Source organism: Neoarthrinium moseri, assembly GCF_022829205.1.
Source record: "Neoarthrinium moseri strain CBS 164.80 chromosome Unknown scaffold53_Wmoseri_CBS_16480, whole genome shotgun sequence".
NCBI classification, from domain to species: domain Eukaryota; kingdom Fungi; phylum Ascomycota; class Sordariomycetes; order Amphisphaeriales; family Apiosporaceae; genus Neoarthrinium; species Neoarthrinium moseri.
The window spans coordinates 111,537-133,840 of record NW_026055167.1 but is presented as its reverse complement, the minus strand read 5'-3'; the positions used below and the strand labels follow the sequence as shown (position 1 = coordinate 133,840).

The window sequence follows — 22,304 nt, the reverse complement described above, 5'->3', positions numbered from 1 at the left end:
CTAGACCACCCTTGAGGTTGCGTCGCGGCTTCGCTAGGCTTTTGCTGGACGTGTGTAGGGCCGGCAGAGTCATGGCTGTCCAGCTCTTGATTTGCCTGATGGATATCCGCTCGAATGCCCGTATAATCATTCGTGTCGGGTGCTTGTAAATCATCTGACTTGGAAGATGAATTCGTCAGACGTATCTCGCCATCGAGGATCTGCTGGGAAAGCTGCAAAGATCGTAACATCACTTTCGGGTCACCAGCAGTTTCCCCGATCTCTGTTAATGCCTGCAGCAGAGTTGCTTCGTCCCACCGTCTCAAGCTCCTCTCCAGGCCCTTCTTTTTTTCGGCGTCTTCATTAAGGAGATAGGATGTCAGCAGATCGCCGCAGGCGTTCCCTGACGTCCCGCTCGCATTGTCACCATCTTCGTCTTCGGTCAGATGCTTCCAATAGTAATGCCATATCCAAGCCAGAGACTTCTGCGCCGCCGATCTTAGCTTCAGTAGCGAGGGAAGCTGCTCATGTGCACATTGATGCCTGAGCTCTACAAAGGTAGCCGGCAGCCCGATCGTTTTGGCTATCGAATACATGCTCTGCTTTTGTTGCTTGTCCTGATGGCTATCCAATAGGCCGGTGACGAAGCTGTGCATGTATTAGTTTTCTATCAAACATGATCACTTGAGGTACCGGAGGAGAGTCAACGAAGCACGACGCGAGGAAGCCTCTTCCCCCTGAACGTTGTTGATGGTGGTGCGATGCGTGTAAGACGCCACGTGACTCAGTGTCACTTTTTCGTCTGCTGCGGTGCGAAAGGGCAAGTACCCATGGTGTGTAGCAAGTAACCCCATGCCAGAGCCTGGTGCGTGTTTCACAGTCGAAGAAGCATCTTGGAGGATCATCAGACGAGGGAGGCGCTGTCCTTCAGCAAACCCCGAGTTTCGGAAAAAGGAACCAGCTTTGCCCACCCCGCGAAAGAAAAGAACAGAAAGAAGTAAAACTGGAAAAAAGAACTTACCGACTGAACGCGGCAGAGTAGGCCAATCGGATCGCAGCTGTGGAAGAGTTTGTGCGCGCCGTGGTCTCTTGGAGATCGTCGAGTATGGCGGCCATCAGGAGGCCTGTGGACTCTACCATGTGGGGGCAGCTGCCGCGCTGCATCCACATGGAGACTCGCGACACTGCATGTCGCTGCTCTGCAATAACTTGCGAGTCCCGGCCCGTCGCGGAAGCCGCGGCGAGGAAGGGCGACGTATTCGCGTCGTCTGCCGGTGTTGAAGGGTAGAACTGTCGGCGGACCTTGACTAGCTCTGCGCGGTCGCGCCACGGTGTGTGGATATACTGGACCATCTGTGACTCTTCTCTTGACTCAAATCGCTGACCTGATAAATTGTTTACGTGACCTTGATACTGGAGTGTGCCGAAGCCGTGGAGGGTTTGAGTTTTCGAGGTGCTGCTCAAGTCAAGGTGCGATGGAGGAAGCTATTAAAGTGAAAATTCGCCAGCCACTAAGCTTCAATTGTCCCACCTTCGCGGCCGTTAGACAACGACAAGACCACCTAGAGTTTCTATAGTCCACCAACTAGCGGGTTTCGCGGTTTCGCAGTACCGAGGGTCAGTCTCTGATATTCAATAACCTCGTTCCACTACGGGCGTGTCTTTTTTTTTTTTTTTTTTTTCTTTCATTCTTGGAACCGATTGCCACCCAATACGTGGCCGTAGATGAGGCGAACTGGCCTTTTGCAACCCACGGCTCCGCGTTCTGCTCTGACCTCGAATGCGAGACTTGTGTGGCTGTATACGAAGCCAGATTCCCAGACATCAGTCTTGATCCCACTCAAATGGCCTGCGGAGGTGGACTTCTCCACAAGGCAGGTACCGCACTGGTCCTTCGAGCTCTTCCGAGATTTGGGTCTGCGCCGTGCTCAAGTTGGGCCTGCGCAGCGCGGCGCGGTGTTCCTGGCGGGTAGTGAAGTCCAAAGGTACGCCAGTGTCACTAGGATCAATACCCAGGCTGCGTAGGCCGATCACATTATCCTTGGCTTTGGGATCGAAGCTGTACGTAGCTACAAGATGTGCAATCATGGCCTTTACCTTGACGGGGTCAGAACAGTAAGCTGCGGCGGTATGTAGTCCGCACCCCGAGAGGACCCGATGATCAAACATTTTGATATCACCTCTCGCGGCAGCTGCATTTAGAACGCCCAGAGTCTTATCGAAAGTGCTATAGTCACTTGAGAGTGGTACACTATGCCTGCCAGTGCTGCGCATTACATCGTCACGATTGATGTCGACGCCATGGTCGAGCAGAAAGTCAACGATTTCCCGGTGTTGTACATCCCTACAGTCACTAGTTTGATTCAGCAGCCTGGAACTTCACAGGACCTGACCAGGCTGACTTACTCAAGAATTATGTGCCTCCCCATCTTGGAGATCAAGACCGTTTTTTGTCAACAGCTTAAAGATGTCGAGCAATCGGCAGTATGCTAAACAAAGGGGCGAGACGCATTGCCCAGATGCACCAACGTCGAGCAAAGCCCGACCCACATCAACGATTATATATCCTCTGGCTTGAGTGTCGTCGGTGCTTGTACTTCGAAAAGCTCCCTGACGTGTTGTGCGTTGTCAGCCTCGCAAGCGTTCCATAGTTGATCCATCGTGTACTGTGGTGCCATTGAAGGTAATATTCTGCCTCGCTTGTCTGTTTGGGTCGCTACAAAATTAGACGGCGTTAGCTTGCTCGAGCGAGGACCAGCTGCGTTTCTAGCCCATGCCGCGGTTGGCTTGGAAATATCTGCTCTGAAGCAGATCAGAAATGAATTCTATCTAGAAAACATCATCCTGAAGAACCGAAAGTCAAGCTTTGCCAAGCCGTTGACCAACATCAGATTGCTTCGCCACGTGGAATCCATACCGACGGACGCCAACGTTCGGCCCGCGGCCAGGGATGGAAGCCTTACACCATCATGACACACCTCAGACTGCTTTGTTTACCCTTTGTGTCGCATAGCCTCTTCTTGGGAGCTCAACCGTTGTCTACAACATCAAGGCTCGCGCACAACAGTGCTCCAATGCCAAATGAATATGGCCTGGAGAAGTATTCATTCCATGGGTTGATATACATATATCGAGGGCCCGGTCGCTGCCTGTGCAGCTAGTGAAGGAAAACCCCTGGATTTGCTGTACAATAGCTTCATCTTAGTAATGATGTCTTGGCATGGGTAATGTAAGGAGCCCGCCACATCTTTGATTGAGGTTCCATTCATCTCATAGCGGAATATGTGTACTCCTAAACCTGGCAATGCTTTCTTACAACGTAACGCCCCGCACATAATCACCAAGAAGGCATGTCGCGTGGGCAATGGAGCACAACTCGGCTATTATTCTCTAAGGCGCTACCTCAGGCCGCGGAGTCCGCAAGGGGCCTGGCACAGTACTACAATGATCTTCTACAAGGGCGTAGCTACGCAAAAGGCCCAAGACCAATTGCTACTAAGCGTTACTCTGACCGGTCTGTGCCGGTTGAGGATTACTCGCACCACCAAGAGCACCGGGTGCCCCCCTCAGGTTGATCGACCCGATCCTCGACACAATATTACTGCCTACGGCATCCACGGCGCCGCGAGGCGACGTCAAGGTGGGTCCCTCGGGTGCCGTCTCCTGTACCCTGAACAACTTTATCGCCGTGCCGTTCCAGATGCCCACCGTGCCTTTCACGAGCTGCATTTCGCTAGCAAAGACGAAGCTCCAGACGAGCGACTCGTACCACCCGAGAGCCAACGGCGACCACTCGAATGAGTGGACTCTGACCGGGGATGCCTCGATGCCAACCAGGTCAGCATCCCTGATAGCCTTGAGGGTTGCATTGGACGGGCTCTCAGCACTCAAGCCCTGGCGAGTGATGAGTGCGGTCAACTGTTGAATTACGGTAAGGGCTGTGTGCAGCGGTAATTCCGGCAACCAACTCTCGATCCAGTGTGCGGATGGCTCAAACCCACCCGAGGTGGACTGACCAGCCACCGAATAGCTGCCGAGACTTGTTGTGCTATTCTGGCGCGAGAAGCTCGGAATACCTGCAGGCATCTTGCCTCTCGCCTTCTCTGACATGCCTCTGAGTTGTGTAGGTACGGCATCGTCAACATCCACCACCGATGACGCACGCGAAGGATTCTCGCTAGGGCTGGACTGTGCTGGAGTGGGTCTCTCTTCGTCGTCGCTGTCGTCCTCATCGTCTCCGATTGCAAAGGTGCTGTCCTCCTCAGGCACGTTACTGAGGGTTGCAGTCCGGGGTTGCGCGGTTGTAGGACTCCGCACACTATCCACCGAAGTCCTGCTCATGTCGAAGGGATCGGTGGACTGGCCATCCTCCTTCCGGCGACGATTGCGCCTCTCGATCTCCTCTTGCCCACTCTCCAGGGTGAATGAGCGCAGGGCCTCGAAGCGTTTCTTGTTCTTCAGAACGGAGTACACAAAATATGGATTGGCTAATGCTTGTTAGATATTAGACGACGGCTGCTGGTGCTAACAACACTGACCTTTGTACTGGTGTTCGATGATGGCGTTCATAGACTCTAGAAGTGATCTCAATAGATCGTGGTTGCTATCATTGGCCAGAAGGAAAGATGGAGATGACATTGAAGAGAAAAGTTGCATCAGTTTGGTGCAGGTGATTGTGTTGATGCCTTGTAAGGATGCCGCAATGTTGTTGATCACGGCAAGCAATGCTGGATATATAGCTGAAAGCTTCCCTTGGCTTGTGGTGATGAGGTTATAAATCGACTATTGGCAACTTAGTATATCACCTCAGAATCGCTTTTGTTCTGGCGCTTACTTGTATGAGAAAGTCGGCATAGCTGCCTCTGAAGCCAGGTATCTTGATGACCGCAGGTAGGAGATCTTGACCATCAAAAGCCTTGTTCAGGTTGATGCCAAACTTTTGCTCCACACTCAGTGTCTGCAGCAGGAAAGCACACATCCGCACAACTCCTTGCTTTGAGGCATCAGCCTTGTACTCGGTGGCGTAGAACAGAATGAGTATGACAAAATCGTGTGCTCTCTCTGTATCGATCATGTAGGCCCTGAATCTCTTGTTGCACTGAGTGGTCTCCCAGAAGAGCATGATGATCTCGGGCGAGAATTTGGTGGTCGCTTGAGTACCGGGTATGTAAGACGTGTTCGTCTGGAAGGGCTGATTGAGGATCCTGGTCATGCCATCGACAATGAACTGGAAGTCCTGCGGTCTATGCAATCTGCCGAGGAAGTGGCGATAATAGTTCTTCGGAGTAGAGCCCGCGATCTGCTCAGGAATGGGGTAGAGCAAGACGACCAGCAGGAACTGCAAAGTGTAGGTCACAAGAATCTCCTTGGGATCCTTGAACACCAGCGTGTTATATGGCACTCTCCAGCTCGCCGGGTTGTATTTGAGCGTCTGGACCCGTTAGTTCCGACTGCAACTGCAACTGCAAGTGTTTAGTACGAGAAAGAAGAGACATACAGTATTAAGCAGAGAGCAGAGCACCGAGAGCACCACCTGCTTATCGGGACATGTACAGATGTATGTCAAGGATCGTGTCCCCTTCGTAGGAAGTAGATTCGGTGACATGTACATGCTCTGACTTGTTAAAGTGAGGAGCAGGCGCAATATCTCACAACGGTTGCTTTCATGCTCCTTGGTTGTCGGAACGGCTGTATTGCAGCCCACACCGCTCTGCCAGATAGCGTAGGTCACCTTGGGGCTTCCATGCGGTTGACGGGGGACAGTCAAGTCGGAGAAGAAAAGCAGGTCGATCAGCGTATCGATGAGTTCTTCCGCGAGAGGCTTCGTCTCCTCGAACTCGTCCAGCGGCGCCTTCGCCTCGACCTCTTCTGGCTGGGCCTCATCGAAGAGCACTTCATTAGCGATGGCCGAGCGCCTGGTGCGTTTCCTCCTCGCGCCCCAGAAGAACTTCTCCTCCCAGCTTTGGAGGTGGTCGGCCTCGTACAAAAAGGGCAGTATGCGGTTCAGGACTCGTATGCAGTTGAGCGCGTCTCTCTCTGGCGCGATTTCGGGGTCGGGAAAGGAGGGATGGTGTCGTAGTATGAACAGGCGCGAGGTCACGGCTAGTATGAGGGTCTCTAGGTTCTCGATGGCATTGTCTCGGGTCCGGCGCACGTCGGCGGCGGCGAAGAGGCTGAAGATGTCTTCGGACGACTCGGGCAGCTCCCAGAACTGTGGCAGTTGGTTAGGATGAGGGTCATGATGATGCTGTAGTGCACGTGGACATGGCGACGTACCGAGGTCCAGTATGGATCGTCGGCGGGTATGTGACGCTCCTCTGAAAGACGGAAGATGCCCTTCTTGAACACTAGTTTCGAATCGCTGGCCCCCATCGCGGCGGTGGCATGTCTCGGCCGAGATGGTCGTGTCGCAAGACGGCTGGATCAAGACCAGAGGTGCCCAGGGCAGAGGGACAGTCCGTCCCTGCTATGCCGTCGGCAACAAGCGAATCGATGGCCCGCAGATCGAGCGCAGCCAGCGGAATGAGCAGGTCGGTACACGGCGGCGTAGTGGCGGGCGGTGTTCGAGCGGCACTGATGTCAGCTTGGCCGGGGAGAAGCCAGATCGCGCGTCGGGGGGATTATGGGGGATAATTCAGTGGCGATGCGGCAGTCAGTTCCTGTCGAACAGTACCTATCAGGCGCAGGTGATCGTGGCCGTCCCAAGAATGCCCATGCCGTCGCTCCCAAGCGTGTTGCCATTCACAGCGTAGACACATCGGTACCGGCGTCCACTGCAGCCGATTAGACAGCCTGTCGTCGCCCATGCAGCCCGTACGCTAGCCCCGACTGGACCCGATCTGCAGGGCCCCCCTTAAGTTAGCCCACCCGTAACCTGGAAGTCTCAGTGGGGCGCCAGTCCCGCAGATATTCCGTGACACCTACGACTCGTTGATGCTGGCAACCTATACCTTAGCAGAAGAATCAAGCTCACTGGCCTCGAAGGATAGACTGTAGACTGCCCTTTGCGCAGTGTCTGTGAGGTGAGGGTATGCTGCGAATGTACCTAGCTGCTACGTTCATGCACAGGACGAGAGAGTGACCTGCTCATCCAATGTAGGCTGGCCTAGCGGCTAGCAGACCTTGGCTGGAGAGTGTAACATAAGGCCGTCTCGTTCCACAGGTCCACGGAGAGCACCTGGCAGACGTCTGAGAAGCAACACGACTTGCGAACGGTGGCGTTTGGCGACGAATTCTATACTTGTAAATTGGCATTGGGAGTTTCTATCCTCCACCGTCCACCGAGCCGAACGCAGGCCAGCTCCAACCATCGGGGATCTCGGGCCGCTGGCCAGCGACCTACCAGCATCTTCAACCGACCTTCTGCCGAACGATGTAGAAGGTAACAGATGCTCCGTAGGTCGTCCAGACGTATAAAGTAGTGCTCGCACGCCGTGCCCCCAGCACTGCTGAGGGAGATGGGGATCTCAAATATCAACGCAAGCTACCTTGATCACGCTGAGAGATGTCGGCTTCCCAGACCGTCTTGGCCGAACCTCGGCAAGTGCCTATGACGGAACTTGAGCTCCAACCCGTATCGAGGGATGCGGACGCCTCGATGGCAGCGACCGTCCCTCCGGCGGATGCCATAGAGCGGGAATCGGCTACGCCCACGTGGAAGTTGATTGTCGCTGGCTTCTCCTTCTTCTGTGCCGGAGTCAACGACGGCACCCTTGGCCCACTTATACCGTATATCCTCTCGACCTTTCACATAGGCACAGGGGAGATAGCCATCATGTAAAGACCCCGTTTGGAGTGGCGTTCAATCCCGCCGAGATATGTAGCTAATCGAGCCGTCGTCCAAATAGATATGGCACAACATTCTGCGGCTGGCTCCTCGCCGCTGTGACAAACCCCATCTTGACAGCCCATCTCACCCTCGGACAACTCCTAGGAATAGGGGCTGCCCTCCAGCTTCTGTCCCAGTGTCTTCGGCCTTGGGGTCCGTTCCCACTATTCTGCATCACTTTCTTCCTTCAGGCCCTCGGCATGGCTTACCAAGACAGCCACTCCAACACCTTCGTCAGCGGCCTGAAGAACGTACCGCACCGCTGGCTTGGCTTCATCCACGCATGCTACGCCCTGGGTACATTCGTGGGGCCGCTCATCGCGACCGGGATCGCCAACACCCAGAGCTCTGGCCCAATCGAGGCCTGGAGATTGGTATACTTCATCCTCATTGGCATCGGGGTGGCGAACCTAGCTGGTGTAGCCGTAGCATTCAGAGATACGTTCTGGGGCAGGGTAAAGGATAAACAGTCTCAACCTGGTAGCCGAAGGAACAGGCTTGCGTGGCAGGAGATGGGGGCGCTCCTAAAACTCAAGGTCATATGGCTAATCAGCCTCTTCTATTTCTTCGAGCTGGGGTGGTGTACGACGGCAGGAGGTTGGGTCGTCGAATTCCTCACCACGGTCAGGGGCGGCGATCTGTCAAAGGTTGGATATGTTCCCGCCGGCTTCTCCGGAGGACTGTTTCTGGGCAGGCTCCTCTTGGCCGAGCCAACCTTCAGGTTCGGGGAGCAGAGGATGCTGTTGGTCTACAGTGCTCTCACCGCGGCGCTGCAGTTGGAATTCTGGTTACAACCGAACATCATTGCCAGTGCCACTGCGCTTAGTCTGATGGGCTTCCTATTTGGACCGTTCTTTGCCACGGGGATGTCAGTTGCCTCCAAGATTCTGCCGAAGGAGTCACAAGCCGCCAGTCTCGGCTTCATCTTCGTGCTTGCTCAGGCTGGCGGGGCTATATTTCCATCGATTACGGGCTTGATAGCAACATCCGCCGGTGTGGCTGTACTACAGCCCATAGTGCTGGCGCTGATAGTCGCCGGTGCAGTATTTTGGTGGATGGTCCCGAAGGTTTCAGATCGGAGTGATTGAGCAGACTGAGATCTTGTCTCTCCGAAGCACTTCATTGGCCTATATGCCATCAACGAAGCAGCGTAGGAGGCAACGGCAGGTTGATACATTGAGACTCGTACTTCCCACCAGTAGAATTGTTGCAAGGCGCGGTAGTGAGGTGCTATCCGCAGTTTGCTATCAAGTCCATGATGGGGCAATCACTAGACACACTTGTGTACGCTAAATATGGCCGCAAAAATCGCAGGAAGGCCAAACATTTTCCATACATTCACTCTGTTTTGATCCGTGACTTCGTTTAGTGGATGCTATGACGTTGCTCTGATTATAGTCAGATCGGTGTACTTGTTGCGAAGATCAAAGACTTCTGTCAGAATGGGTCTCATGGCGACATGTGTTGGGTGTCAGGAAGTGAATAGGCAGACTACCACGCAACAATGTAGGTACATCTTCTGGTGTTGGGTCAGTGATGTTATGTCATTGTCGCTTCCAGGTCGCACGGCCTAACGATAACCCGATGCATTCCACAACCGTAATCTGAAGTTGCAAATCGTGATACGGAGGTATCACAACAACCGGGACACCGTCCGGCGTTAACCAAAGAGTGTCCCTTGTAAAGCGCGCCATCCGATCGAGGGGAGGCCTACACAAATCCATCGCTTACCATGACGACGCTGATATGCGTCGGAGCTTGTTATCTCGACACGATACTCAAGCAAGTTACGTTCGCACGCATGCCTGCCACCAAGTTGCTGACATTGCATAGTGTCCCTTACTTTCCAGAGGAGGATTCCAAGTTACGAGCAGACAGTCTCAGGGTCCGAAGAGGCGGTAATTGTCCCAACTCACTGGAGGTCCTACAACAGCTGCTAGCCCGGCAAGCAGAGCACACTGTTAAACCATGCTTGATTTCAGTTCTGCCAAGTAGAGATTCCCCTGCTGCTAAGAAAATCATAGAGTCCTTCGGGACCCAGGGGATTGTTGACTTGGACAGGTGTGTTTATCGAGAGGGTCACACGGAGGCTGCAAGCAGCTACATCATCCGAAGCGAAGCCACGGGTTCAAGAACGTTGGTCAACTTCAATGATCTTCCTGAGATGACACTAGACGAGTTCGCCAATGCGACGAGCGACATTGCCGGTAGGACTTGGTGGCATTTTGAGGTAAGTCGACGTATAGGAGTGACCTGAGAGTGGACGGCAAACTGAACACCGAGAGGGTCGTATCCCGGAAACCACTTTGCAATGCATCCAATACCTACGCGAGTCGAGACCAGATGCCAGTATAAGCGTGGAAGTCGAGAAACCAGGCCGTCAGCGTCAGGGGTTAGAGGAACTGGCGGCTGAGGCAGATGTCGTTTTTTACTCCAAGAGTTGGGCCCAGGTACGTGTGATGCCTTCATCCGTCCATGAAGCACCTGAGGCTGAACGAAAGACGGCAGGACCAGGGCTACGCTTCTGCTGAGGAATGCCTAGAGGCACAGAGCCGCTTAACCCGCAAAGCGTTAGTGAACGTGCTCATCAACACGATGCTCGCTGGCAAGTCTGGCTGACCAAGGTGCGTGCAGTAAATTACTCCTCTGTACATGGGGAGCAGACGGTGCCTCATGCTTGCCCTTACCAAGCCATCAGAGCCTGTCTTGTCCCGCGTTACCGCCGGGAAAGGGGATACACGTCGTCGAGTAAGTCAAGCAAGCCCCAATGGACCGAGCCAGCTAGGGATTGTCTTAAAAAAGCCTCGGAAACAAATGAAGTGACTGACCACGCCATGACCTATAATAGCGCTGTAGGAGCAGGTGATACCTTTATTGCTGGGATGTTGTTCGCCCTCCTGCACCACCACGAGGACTGGCGCATCAGAGACAAGGTCAGGTTTGCCGTACAGCTCGCGACATCCAAGGTTCAGATGGAGGGGTTTTGTGGCGTCGGCGCCCATGTAAACGAGGGCCTTTCATCCGAAGACGGCACGCAGGCTTTGGTATGAGACGAAAAAATAATAACAACGTGGACGTGGTCGCAGTCATGTTTGGGTCGTGTGACAAAGTGGACTCCCATTCCCACCAGACGTGATGGATTGGCCTGGGATAGCTGCAGGGTACGGATGCAAGATGTGGCGGCCTAGAACAGAAAGCTGCATGTACTGTGTATGTAGTCATGTATATTTAAGAGAAACGCGGGTGCTAGACGAAAGCCGTGTTCTGTACTCGTACGCGAGTCACTCACGGTCCTATTCGACAGCGATGGCGCAGACCGTCTGAGATCACGCTGAGTTTGGCATTGGGTCCCCGCAGTAGGCGCCGTTGTCTGTACCTTGCCAACTAAAGGTGATCTCGAGGATGGGGGAGCGCTGAATAAGGAGCGGTGAGTGTTTGGTGGAGCTGATTGACTACAAAGCGATACTGCAAGCGATAGTAGGGTAAGCTAAGGCGGGTATCTGAGCTGCCTTTCCCCCGCCGCCGTGAGCGGCTTGCGTGGATGGGCGTGGTATGAGCGCGTGTGAACAGGTTGGACATCGAAACGCGGATGTTCCAGTCATCGCCCATGCAATGCAGCTCTTAGGCAGGTAATGCGATCCGCCGAGCTAGCCCCGGTGCGACAGCCGTCTGGTGTATCACTGCTACTGGGGGGTGGGCCGGATAGGAACGGTTAGTGAATGGTGAGCGTTGTCAGGGGCGTCCCTCACCAGCGACGGCTCATGATTGCGCATCTGTTTAAAATCCCCTTGAGGAGGGGCGGAGGGGCGACCTGGATCAGCATTGCCTGTTCCTTTTGCTTCCTTGGCAACAGGCGCCCGCAACGCGACGCGAAAGTGCAGGCGGGTGTTTGGACGTCGATGAAGCCGCCCGGAAACTGCGTCAAGACACCCGTATTTGCCATTCGGCTGACAATCCTCTCAGCCCCCCGGGGATCCTTAGCTCTGGAATGACGCAAACTCGTTATGCACCCATATTGAAGGCTCTGGCAGCCCTGCCGAAGCGTTGCCAGTGTGCTCCCTGCGACGAAGCACAGGCAGACCAGTTGTCCGTGATTGGTCCTACGGGGGGCCATGGTTTCGTTTAGGCAAACTGCCAAAGTGTAATATCGTCTGAGGTCTGGCTGAGTCGTAGATGGCTAGACATCCTGCCCTTGTCATATCAGGGTTCCGGAGACGCAAAGTTGTTGCACCGAATCAAGGCGGCATCAATGATCCGCACAAGCCAAGCAGCCCAACAAAGAAGAGCCTTTCCTTCACCCCTTCGCTCTCGCTAGCACCAGTCGCAGGTCGGGGCCAGACACGGGGCAACGAAATGCGACCCGAATAGGGTGGTGGCTTCCGACTCCAATTACTCAAGATCACCTTGCACGGCGCGCGGCGGCACATGTGGGTTGCTCTCAATTAATTCTGGGAATGGCGCGCAGCGTGCCACTTGTGACGATCCTGTGGTATCCAGTAGATCCGGCTGTGTTGCTATCTTCCTTGTCCTGGTCCTATGGCCGAAAGCGATTCGTCGCTCTGCGTTTGACTTTGGCGCCTGTCAGGGTGCAACATAACCTGGCTCTAGCATTGACAAGGTGGCCGTACCGGCGAGACACCTGCATATTTTCGTCCTACGCTACAGACAGGTAACAGGCGTCCGCAGATGCTTGGCTGCCCGTCCAAATAGGTTGCGAAACCGTGTGTGCGGTGCTCAGGCACCCGACGAGTTTGAGTCGGCCTTGGACCCATGTACCACAGTGCACTTACTAGTGCAGTGCTCCGTACCCTCGTACAGTACATGCATACAGAGCAGGAATAGGAGGAGTGGGCTTGCGTTGTCCGAAGTCGTAATAGTACATAGTAGGTTCCCAGCCGATCCGATCCATTGACCAGATTGGTTTCAAGTGGATTCTGCCCACTGAGTATTCCATCTTCCCAACGTGCTGGAGAGATCTTGGATCCCTGCCCATAGTAGTGTCGTATCATAATATAGTAACGTATCTTAGCGGCATGATTGACACTTGAGATTTATGCCGAAACCGCCAGGTTTAGAATGTTCGACGCAGGAATGGGTACAGCATTCTCCCGGGCTACGTACAGTACCTTGTCCTCGGCGGCGGATGCAACCGACTTGGACTGTCTCTTCCCATGATGGTTCGGCACACAAGGGCGAGCGGGTGCTTGCTGGTCCGATCTTATCTTCCGGAATAAGGGTGCCAAACTTGGTCAGCCTGTGATTACTTCATTAGCAGGTGGATGAGCTGTTTCTTTTGGCGACCTGTGACACTGGAGAACTAGATGACCACCGAGTATGCTTATTGGACAAGGGTGTTCTACACTGATCCATGACTATACTCAGTGCGGGTCAAACTGCCGGCCTGGATGTGCACCGTTCACATGACATGCTGAGGGACGGAGTATCACCTCGCAGATTGAGAGTAAATGTACCCTCACTTTCCATGTCCAGAAGAACCCAGTCATACATGACTTTGCTGCCGTCCCTCATCTCGGCACAGAAAAGAAGTTCAAGTTGCGGATAACAACGTCAGGTTATTATCAACCGTCCGCTGCACACCAAAAAAAAAATTATTGGGTGCACCGGGACAGCCGGAGCTAGATGGATACACCACCGTCGCTAAAGTAACTTGTGCATACGTAGTACTTCGGCTACCCTTAATAGATCCCTACATAGTAGAGCTCGACGACAGGGATATAAGCACCTGCACGGATCACTTGCTTTGGCGAACTCTTGGGGAAGCCCTAGGGCCGCATACCTAGGTACTCAGCCTTGTCCTGCAGGGATGACGAAATTCCCATCGAGTACATCAATCCACGAGGTCTTACGAGTCAGCAGATTGCGAGGTATGGCAAGCGTGGCTTGAAACCGTTCTTCGAACCTCCAGCCTTCATGCAGAGTTACTGCGAGATCTTTGACCAGACTAGCGGGTTGGTCGATAGTCTTAGTCTTCGAGGAAGTTATCGCTAGCCAAGCGAATGGCGGGGTATCCAGCAAAGTGAGATTTCGGTGAAATTGGCAGTTCCCTGAAAGTAGGTTGAGCAAGACGGTGATTACAATGACCATGGCCAAGATGACATCTGCTCTATACGGGGACTGCTGATTGGCTCCATAGGGCAGTTCCGAAAATAAGAAAACGAATGCTCCGAGACCATGTTTAGATCCTTGTTCAAACGCCACCTGAACGGCTGCGGATAACCAGGGTAAGGCCTTGCGTGGTGGTCAACCCATGGCGCCGGTTGAGCATGACAACGGACCCTCCCCGTGGGCACGGTGGCATGGGGCATATCATCAGCTTTGCAAAAGGCAGATCATCTCCGAGCCAATCCCGTCCGCTGTGTTGAATTTCCAAGACGAAGGCCATGGCGCGGGCTGCGTGGCACATCCTCTAAACCACTAGTGAACCCTGATGCAGGTCGTGAGGTCTGGGTTCCATTGGAAATAGTTACCTCGAAGTCGTCGTTCGGTTCCGCTGTAGTCTCCACTCGAAAAGACTATTCCCGCATCCACCCAACCCTGCCTGGCAATAATCATAGTAGATGGGGCTCACTTGAGCGTAGCCAGGCAAGTCCGTCACCGCCGTGGTATTTGGTTGCACGACATGACCAAATCTGCATCTGACCTACCTACCACGGTAGACCCAGTGAATGAAGATCCGTAGGGAAGAAGGACGAGGCTTATTTGACGCGCATGGTACATTCAAGTCCCATGATACGCCCGAAAGAGGATATGGCGGATGTTTATGGGATCGTCGCCATTTCATCCAGAGCCGCTCCGCCCATGTATTGCAAAAATCTTTGGTTTCACCGAGGCTCTGCCCGTCCATGCAAACGATGTGACAAGGCTCATGGCCCTGTAACAAACCTCAAGGCACTGCAGGGCAGTGAACAAGTTTGAAACGGATGGCTGCACGGGTGCGGTGTGGTGGAGTCGAGATGTCAGTATCTGCCCAAAATGATCAGGACGAACCAGGACCTATCCTGGCCGGGACGATTATTGCTAGTCACTTTTGATGACATTCTTCACATTCGGCAGTCCCTCTTTCACAGATAGGCACCCAGCGCAGGAGGAGTACAGCAGCACCGTGAGCCCGTCAACCCGTACAGGAGGCCAGGTAAATTGTCACTATCCGACAGCTGGATGTGTTGGAGCCGACATTGATGCCCGGTGTGATGGGAGTAATGACGGACAGGTGTCCTCCATGCACATGTGCGCCTGAGATTGCAACACCGAAAGGTTTAAGGCAATGCCGCTAAGATTGAATATTCTGCCATGGCCGATCCTCCATGGTCGTGCAGGCACCTGGAAGAAGCCGTGGATATTTCGTAATGTCTCTTTTTCTAAAGCTTATGCTCTTGTCGGGATCAGGGTTTTCAGACGATTCAAGAAATACACCCGAATATCCTGGCCCAGATCAGCGCTGGGCGGCAGTTTGGGGCTAGTTTGGAGGGGGGGGGGGGGGCCCGGCTTGGTTTGAATGGGCACAAGAAAGAAAAGGCCCAGGAGTTCCTATATGCACATTGCCTTGCAGCTAGCGGGAAAGACTTTGCAGCTTACGAGGCTGGCGGCAAATTGCTTTGACGAGCCCTCGATTCCAGACCGTACCGGCGTACCCTCCAGAGCTACTCCACCACGGCCCCGCGGCAGCATGGGATCGTGAAAGTCTGTTTGCGGAAGGCCAAAAATCGCAAGGTCATGCAATCCTATGCAGGGCAGCCCGAGAGAATATTGCAGTACTTCAGTGGGGCTTGCCCGGCAGATCGCTCGTGTACGTCTGGTGTCAAGGCCTCAGCGGAGGTTATGTCTTCCAACGGAAAGTCGAGGTCGTTGCATAAGGCGTGGTGAGTTTCGCAAGACCCAAGATGCTGCACATGCCTTCAAGAAGGCCATCGTGCTCCGTAACTCGTACTTTGCAGTGTGCTTCAGGTGTTTCTGGGTGGAGCGGAGTCGTGGACACGAAAGTGGCAATCTCTGCGGGCGACTGCTTGTTGCGGCGGTACTGGGGGTTGCCAGTTGGCCTGGTTGGTGTGCGCTCACTCTGCAACCCCCCTGGAGCGACTTGCAATTGGATGGGTCTTACCAGTCTCCATGCCTGCTGGTACAGGTCGCCCTCCCGCTGGGGACAAGTTTGATGATGGGTTACAACAAACTACGGAGGCGGCGTCTGAGGTTGATCAGCGCCGTAATCTTGATGCACCGCTAATGGATAAATACAGAGGGGGGTGGCCAAGGAATGGGTGCCGCCCTGAGTCGACTAAGCCACCTCGTACACCTTGGGAGCAAAGCGCGGTCATTGCCTCAAACCGACGACGATCATCCTTCATCCTCGGACAGGCCTGCAACGGAGATCTAGGCGCTGGTGTTGGGGGGAACGAATGATGCTGTCATCCACTGCGGTGAGATTGGCTTTTGAGCCGACTGGCACCCTAGGACGCAGACAGCACACACTATGGGTAAGTAGGCATGTATGTACGTACAGATTTCAGGCAAGTTGCCTGATTCGCCCAGACGCTCCATCTCGGCGCTGCCCAGGAGCTTCGAAAACCACCGGGTAGCGAGCTACTGCGTATAATGAGTGCCATTCTGAGTGGCTGCGAGGGCCGTTGCAATAAGATTAGCAACGCAGCGTCGTAGGTTGCGACCTAAGGTCCTTGCTCCAGCGCCTGGCCGCCTGCTAGGATCTTGGTCGGTGGTGCAGCAGACCCTTGGTGGATGGATGGCCTGTAAACTTAGGGCGGGCAGGCGGCAGGATTGCCTGCGCCTACTGTGTACGGGCAACACGCTGGCCCCTCTCCCCTTCAATGGGCTCGCCCTTACGATGCTTTGGCCTCTGGCCTGATTTAGCGCATGTGGGACGATGACTGTTGGCTTGTGCCGCGACCTGAGAAGCAAAGTGAAAACCGGATGTACGTACCTGATTCCAGGCTTGACCAATCCTCCGACGTTTTACTATGGAGGTGCTCCTCCATTCTTTGAAGCCGATCCTGTCGACGCAATTTGCCGGCCCAGGATCACAACAACGGAGGACTGGGTCGGTCTCACATTGATACCTGTCGCTTGATACCTGGGTACCTGTCGGCTGCGGTTGGGGGAGTTATGTGGCTGTTCCTCGGACATCCATTGCTGGAAATCAACACTTCCTACAGCTACATAGGATCCTCAGGCGTCCGCGATTTTGGCTTTGAGACCTCCGGACGCAGGCGCCTCAAGTTACATAGTACAGCCCGTCCTGGGGCAGGACCCTAAGATGCTCTCTAGGATGACACTGTCCTCAGTTGCACACTCGATCGCCGAATCCGAAGCCACAGCGCGGTCCATGTGTGCAAGGTGCCCCGTTGAGCTGCTCAAATCGCCAGTGGCGGCATAATCACCATCCCATGTGCTTCAACTTCGCAAGCCTGTCACGAGGCCCTGTTTATCATCCAAGAAAACTGCCATGCCCAAGCGGCAGACGATGTTCCACATGGTACTGTACGTATCTTCCTGAATCGGGTGTCTGGCAGGACATGGACGAGTCCAGCCTCTTGGTAGTGCACACGAGCAAAACCTGAGTACTGAGCAGTACTCTGACCAATGAAGGCCGCCCATGTATCCTTGGGCGGACGGATGGGTCGCGCAATTCCTCAAGCTCAGGCTTCTTCTGATGCCACAGTTGGTGGCGTGCTTCAACTTCGACACCCCTCCCTGCGCGCGTTGTGTAGTGGGCATTCGCTTCGACAGCGCCATGCAGACGAACAGTCACTGATCGTCCGCACATTGTCCGGGGTTATCACCATGCAGGCTGACCTTACTGCCTTGACCCCCTGGATCCAATACGCAGCAGTCTCCTAGCAAATCAGATCCGGGCCTGGGGAGACAACCCCTGGGTGGCCGTAGCGAAGCTAGGCTTTCTGTCGGCCCTGTCGCTAGAAGCCACTTCCTCGCGTCAGCTGCAGACTATCAGACCCGAATAGGGCAATCCACCAGAGCTGAGTCTCGGATTATATGTGCGCTATCTTGCCGATGGTACCGCCCTTCAGGTGTTGAACCATGTCTTGGGCCCGAGCAAAGTGGAGACCAGTCTCTTTCTACCAGCCCCAGTCATCCACGAATCTGTGGTTTGCAAGGTACCTCGATACCTTTGCATGCTTTGCCGACAGTGCTACCCTCGCGGCAGGTGCTTAGCCCCTCGAATGCGATCAATAGTCCCGCGAAACTTACGCCCAGCCTCCCTGATCCTACACCCCCTTTGTCATGGCAAAGGTGGATCAAAAGGCCGGCCCTCTGCCCAACTGGATCCGGCTTCATGCCTAGACCTACACCCCATCCTCATCATTGTGACTTTAACCCATGCCGCGAGATTGCTCACGTCGTACCCTGCGCTGGCGACTTGCCGCCCACCGACGCGGAACAAGCAAGACCACCAGGGCCCAAGGGTGCCCACGTATGCGCCTAGTGCCGATGACCCCTTGCACCCTTTCGAAACCGTTTCTTTGACCGCCCACCTAATTAGAACGCACCTTGCCAGACAATGAGAGGCCAAAGGCTCTGCTGTAGCCCACAACCTGGTCTAGTCCATACCATACCATTACCCACGACTTGTTAGTCCGTACACCCACAACGCTACTATCGCCGCCCGCCCCATCCCCCGGTCCAAGCATGGACAATGAAGAATCCCTTTTCGGGGGCTCCTGGAATCCCTGTCGGAACCATATGACGCAGAGTTACAAGCAACTACCCATGGATGGAGCTAGACATGCGCGGGCGCACACACTTTTACTTGCATACACATGCCAAACCAGAACAATGTCTCCCCAGTGCTGTTTCTCGGCTCTAAGGCCTAATATAATCGCTATGCCAGCAAGTCTGACCACGTTAGGTTCGATTTATCCTTCTGGGATGAGTAGGTTTGATTCTTTCTAATATCTATCGCGCATTCCACAGCCTGTTAGCCGGTCTAAGGTGGACCACATCATATCTCATACTTAATCACCCACACTCCCAGCACTCATCCATACCCTTTAGTTGGCAAGATTCACTCCAAACCCGCGAGTCTGGCCATTCATCATCATCGTCATCGTCTGTTGATCCGTTCACACCGGCCATCGTCTATCTTCTCGCAAAGATGATGCCTTCCCTCATGGGAGGACTGGGCATGCCTGGTCACGTCCTGCAAGCCTTCCCAACAGCTCCTATCCTCGACGAATTCTCCAGACAGCAGCCACTAAGCGAAACAACAAGACGGGTATCAAGAGGCTCATCAAACGCATATAGGCCGACAAGTGCCATGCGTGTGGTCAAGCCAAACAGCACCAGCAACAGCCCGCAAACGTCGATGCAAAGACGCAGAACGCTGATGAACGACGGTAACCTGGCAAGACGGCGGCAGTACGCTCTGGACCAGGCCATCTTGAACCAGCAAGTGCCTGGCGTGGCATCTCCTTTCGATGGATACTCGGAGCCCATGAAGACTACCAGCCGGCCGGTGAGCTGGCATCCGAGCTCGCACATCCAGCACCCACAAATGCAGCTACAGCAACTACCACAGTTCGATATGTCGCAGTACATGATGCCCACCACCACGCCATATTCTGAGGCAGACATCTATGCTAGATATAATCAGCTGCCACCAACACCGGCAGTTTACTCGAGCCATACGTCTCCCATTTCGTCATTTTCACCATTGTCTCTGCCAATGGCAACTTCTCCACAACAACCGCCACTACCTCAGTGTATACCCATGGATACCTGGAATGCACCTGCATACATAGACTCAGCACCATACCCAACGAGCCGCAGTCCTGGTACCACTGAACCGTTCCCGTCCTACACCGGGCAACCAGAACTTAGCTGGGAAACTTTTGCCAACAATGGCTTCAACTCGTGTACTGCGCCCCCTACGCCAGATAATTACCAGCTGGCCTCCCCACCACAGGCGAATGTCCCATCAGAAGAATCTATCCCGTATCAAGCTCTTGACGAGTCAGAAGAGGAAGGGGAGATCCTGGTGGGGATGGGACTTTATGATACGCCTGACAAATCGGAGCTGGATCCCGAACTTGATCACTACAGAACAACCACCTCGCATCTACTGGGCAGTACGTATAGGAAGGGAGCAGGCCTCAAATTGGAGGAGGCTTGGGCGCCACCCAAGGACGACGAAGAAGCAGAAGACGACGATGATGCGGAGGGAGAGGACCAGGGAGAGGACCAGGGAGAGGAGAAAGAGCAGGAGAAGGAATCAACTGCACAGCAGACTACGAACGCCCAGCAAAACTGGATATAACTATGGATGAGCCCCGGTCAAGTGCAAAGACTCTGTCCAACAGCTCCCCAATCACGGGTCCCGAGAAGTTGTCAGAGATGCGAAAGCGTTCTCGCATAAAAGTCTTGACTGTTGTATTACCGTGTAATACAAGCAGCGAAAAGTGTAAATAGTCTCTGTGGCTTGGGGTCTGAACATGGTTCGACTGCCCACCACGGAAAGAAAGCCTCCAAAAAAATAAAATAAGCAATCTCATAACTCACATACTCGCAAGCCCCGTCGATGATTTGAGATGGCTGATGGAAAAGGCGCTGGAGGTCAGCTGATTCTTCCTCCCTAGAAGACTGCCTCCTCCGTACTCCTTCCTTGCTCCGAGATACTTGCTTTTGCAACACGGCAATGCAACACGGCCCCCAACACGGACGAGATGTGATGAAGTGGGCGTTGAAAAGCGCACGAACCACACACGACATCCCACCCCCAGCCTCGGTTCCAGCCAAAAGGGTCGTCAAGGTGAGGTTGAATCCGGTCTCCCCACATCTTGGGTGGCCCCGTCGCTAGCAGGGGTATGGACAGGGATCCGTCCCTTCGCTGGAGGCTCTGGAAAAGTTAGTGCAAACGTGGGACGACAGGGGTCTCAGTCGGCCCCAGGGGACCCCCCCTGTTCCCCTGTCTTCGAGAATTTCTGGATGCTTTTGATGGGCGGGGTGCCCGCGGCCAATGGGAAGCTGGGCTGTCTGCATCCGCTTGAAACATCTCGCAGCTCACGCATTGGCGCATTTGTGCCCGTTCCTACGGTACAAAAGTCCTCGTGGTTCTGCCGCAGGTCAGATCCTGGAGCGATCTTACTCGGAAAAGGACCCTTTGGGTAGGGTTCCTAACGAATCACCTTCACCTGCACCAGACACCTTCACAGCCCAAGAAGAAACGCAACCCTCTGGGTGTGGGAGGTTGGCTGGGCGCTTGTGGAGCTATTTTCAGTAACTTCTAGTTACATGGTAGGGTGGTGGAGTGTACAAAGTACATGAGCTTTCTGCTGCCTCCCCGTTCGGCCAGCCCCGCAAGGACGACGACATCTGCTAGTCCTTGTCCCGGCGAGACTTGTACTTGCCAGGCATGAGCTCTCTCTGCAAGCAACGTCACGAGAACTGGCCATCACAAGCACGATTCATGCCTTTTATTACCCGAGCTAGAGAGGAAGAGTTGGCTTGCTCACTTGATTCGAGAATCCGCCCGAGCCCGTCGAACCCCTACGATGGCGCTGCTAATTTTCGGGCATCTCGAAAGATACCTGACGAACAACTGAAACTTTCCGCCGGTCGACAACCATCAGCACATGATCTCATACCTACTTCCTTCTAACTAGCAAAAGCGAGGATTGAGACCACGGTAGAGATCCCATCGGAAATCATGATTCAGACACCCTTCCGGCCATGAATGATCAACCACATAGAGTTCCGCGGCCACACGAGCGCGAGTTGCACATCATGGACGGTAGTCAATAGTATAATCGAGTGTACATGCCGTTCCAGCTGCCGAGTGGCCAGTGTGACTGAGGTACCTCAACTCAGGTGCTGCACTGAAGCTGCCATACGTTGAACCCAACCCGCCGCTGCCCGTCATCGGACGCAACCCCCACCCTCAGACAACTGTGCCCCGAAATGCAGCTGCTCTTTATCTGACCGAATCTCCGTGTAGAGTTGCTTCCGCGAACGGTCCTAGAGCTGGCTGGTAGGTCGTACCAAAAGTGCCTCTGCGTTCCATCCGTCATAGATATTGTGCTAGAATCTCAGAATCGACCGAAATTCCACACAGGACCAAGTAACTCATTCTTACGCCATCGTTTGCACGTGAGCAGGCCTACCCCACATCCATCTCTCTCTTTTGACGTCTTTCACTCGTTATTCTAAGCGACTCGGAGCACTCCGCACCAAACTCCATTTTCTGGATTGAATGCAACCCTGACATTCGTTTGTGACAGTCACCTAATGTTCGCACTGAGTGAACTAGTCGGTTGGGGCGAAGAAGGCATTAGTGTTGGAAATGTTCTGACTACGTCCGCTATGAACTAGCAAGAAGGCACATCCCTTCCAATGATGATTGTCACCTTGCTCACCCCTATTCCTACAAAGTGTACAGGCAAATACCTGTGAAAATACTGTCTTTTGTCCAACGCATCGCTGTTTCTTCACGTAGAGGGTTTCCTCTCGCAAG

The 22,304-nt window shown here is 54.0% G+C and overlaps 6 protein-coding genes across 6 annotated transcripts; 4 read left to right on the top strand and 2 right to left on the bottom strand.

Moving 5' to 3' along the window:
• Nucleotides 1-1,803: 1,803 nt before the first annotated feature.
• On the bottom strand, nt 1,804-2,408 carry JN550_010380 (uncharacterized protein; the record flags this gene model as incomplete). The annotated part of the gene is made up of 2 exons (XM_049308628.1): nt 1,804-2,332; nt 2,386-2,408. 2 exons carry the CDS (start codon nt 2,406-2,408, stop codon nt 1,804-1,806), a joined length of 552 nt encoding a protein of 183 aa, XP_049167660.1.
• Nucleotides 2,409-3,474: 1,066 nt separating this feature from the next.
• Nucleotides 3,475-6,351, bottom strand: JN550_010379 (uncharacterized protein; the record flags this gene model as incomplete). Its single annotated transcript, XM_049308627.1, has 5 exons — nt 3,475-4,466; nt 4,518-4,761; nt 4,814-5,410; nt 5,684-6,190; nt 6,256-6,351. 5 exons carry the CDS (start codon nt 6,349-6,351, stop codon nt 3,475-3,477), a joined length of 2,436 nt encoding a protein of 811 aa, XP_049167659.1.
• A 26-nt stretch (nt 6,352-6,377) lies between these two features.
• Nucleotides 6,378-6,731, top strand: JN550_010378 (uncharacterized protein; the record flags this gene model as incomplete). Its single annotated transcript, XM_049308626.1, has 1 exon — nt 6,378-6,731. One exon carries the CDS (start codon nt 6,378-6,380, stop codon nt 6,729-6,731), a length of 354 nt encoding a protein of 117 aa, XP_049167658.1.
• Nucleotides 6,732-7,483: 752 nt separating this feature from the next.
• Nucleotides 7,484-8,895, top strand: JN550_010377 (uncharacterized protein; the record flags this gene model as incomplete). Its single annotated transcript, XM_049308625.1, has 2 exons — nt 7,484-7,755; nt 7,827-8,895. The coding sequence occupies 2 exons, from the start codon at nt 7,484-7,486 to the stop codon at nt 8,893-8,895; spliced, it is 1,341 nt and encodes a 446-aa protein (XP_049167657.1).
• A 644-nt stretch (nt 8,896-9,539) lies between these two features.
• JN550_010376 (uncharacterized protein) lies at nt 9,540-10,857 on the top strand (the record flags this gene model as incomplete). Its single annotated transcript, XM_049308623.1, has 4 exons — nt 9,540-10,037; nt 10,093-10,257; nt 10,316-10,377; nt 10,656-10,857. 4 exons carry the CDS (start codon nt 9,540-9,542, stop codon nt 10,855-10,857), a joined length of 927 nt encoding a protein of 308 aa, XP_049167656.1.
• Nucleotides 10,858-18,950: 8,093 nt separating this feature from the next.
• Nucleotides 18,951-20,111, top strand: JN550_010375 (uncharacterized protein; the record flags this gene model as incomplete). The annotated part of the gene is made up of 1 exon (XM_049308622.1): nt 18,951-20,111. One exon carries the CDS (start codon nt 18,951-18,953, stop codon nt 20,109-20,111), a length of 1,161 nt encoding a protein of 386 aa, XP_049167655.1.
• Nucleotides 20,112-22,304: the final 2,193 nt, after the last annotated feature.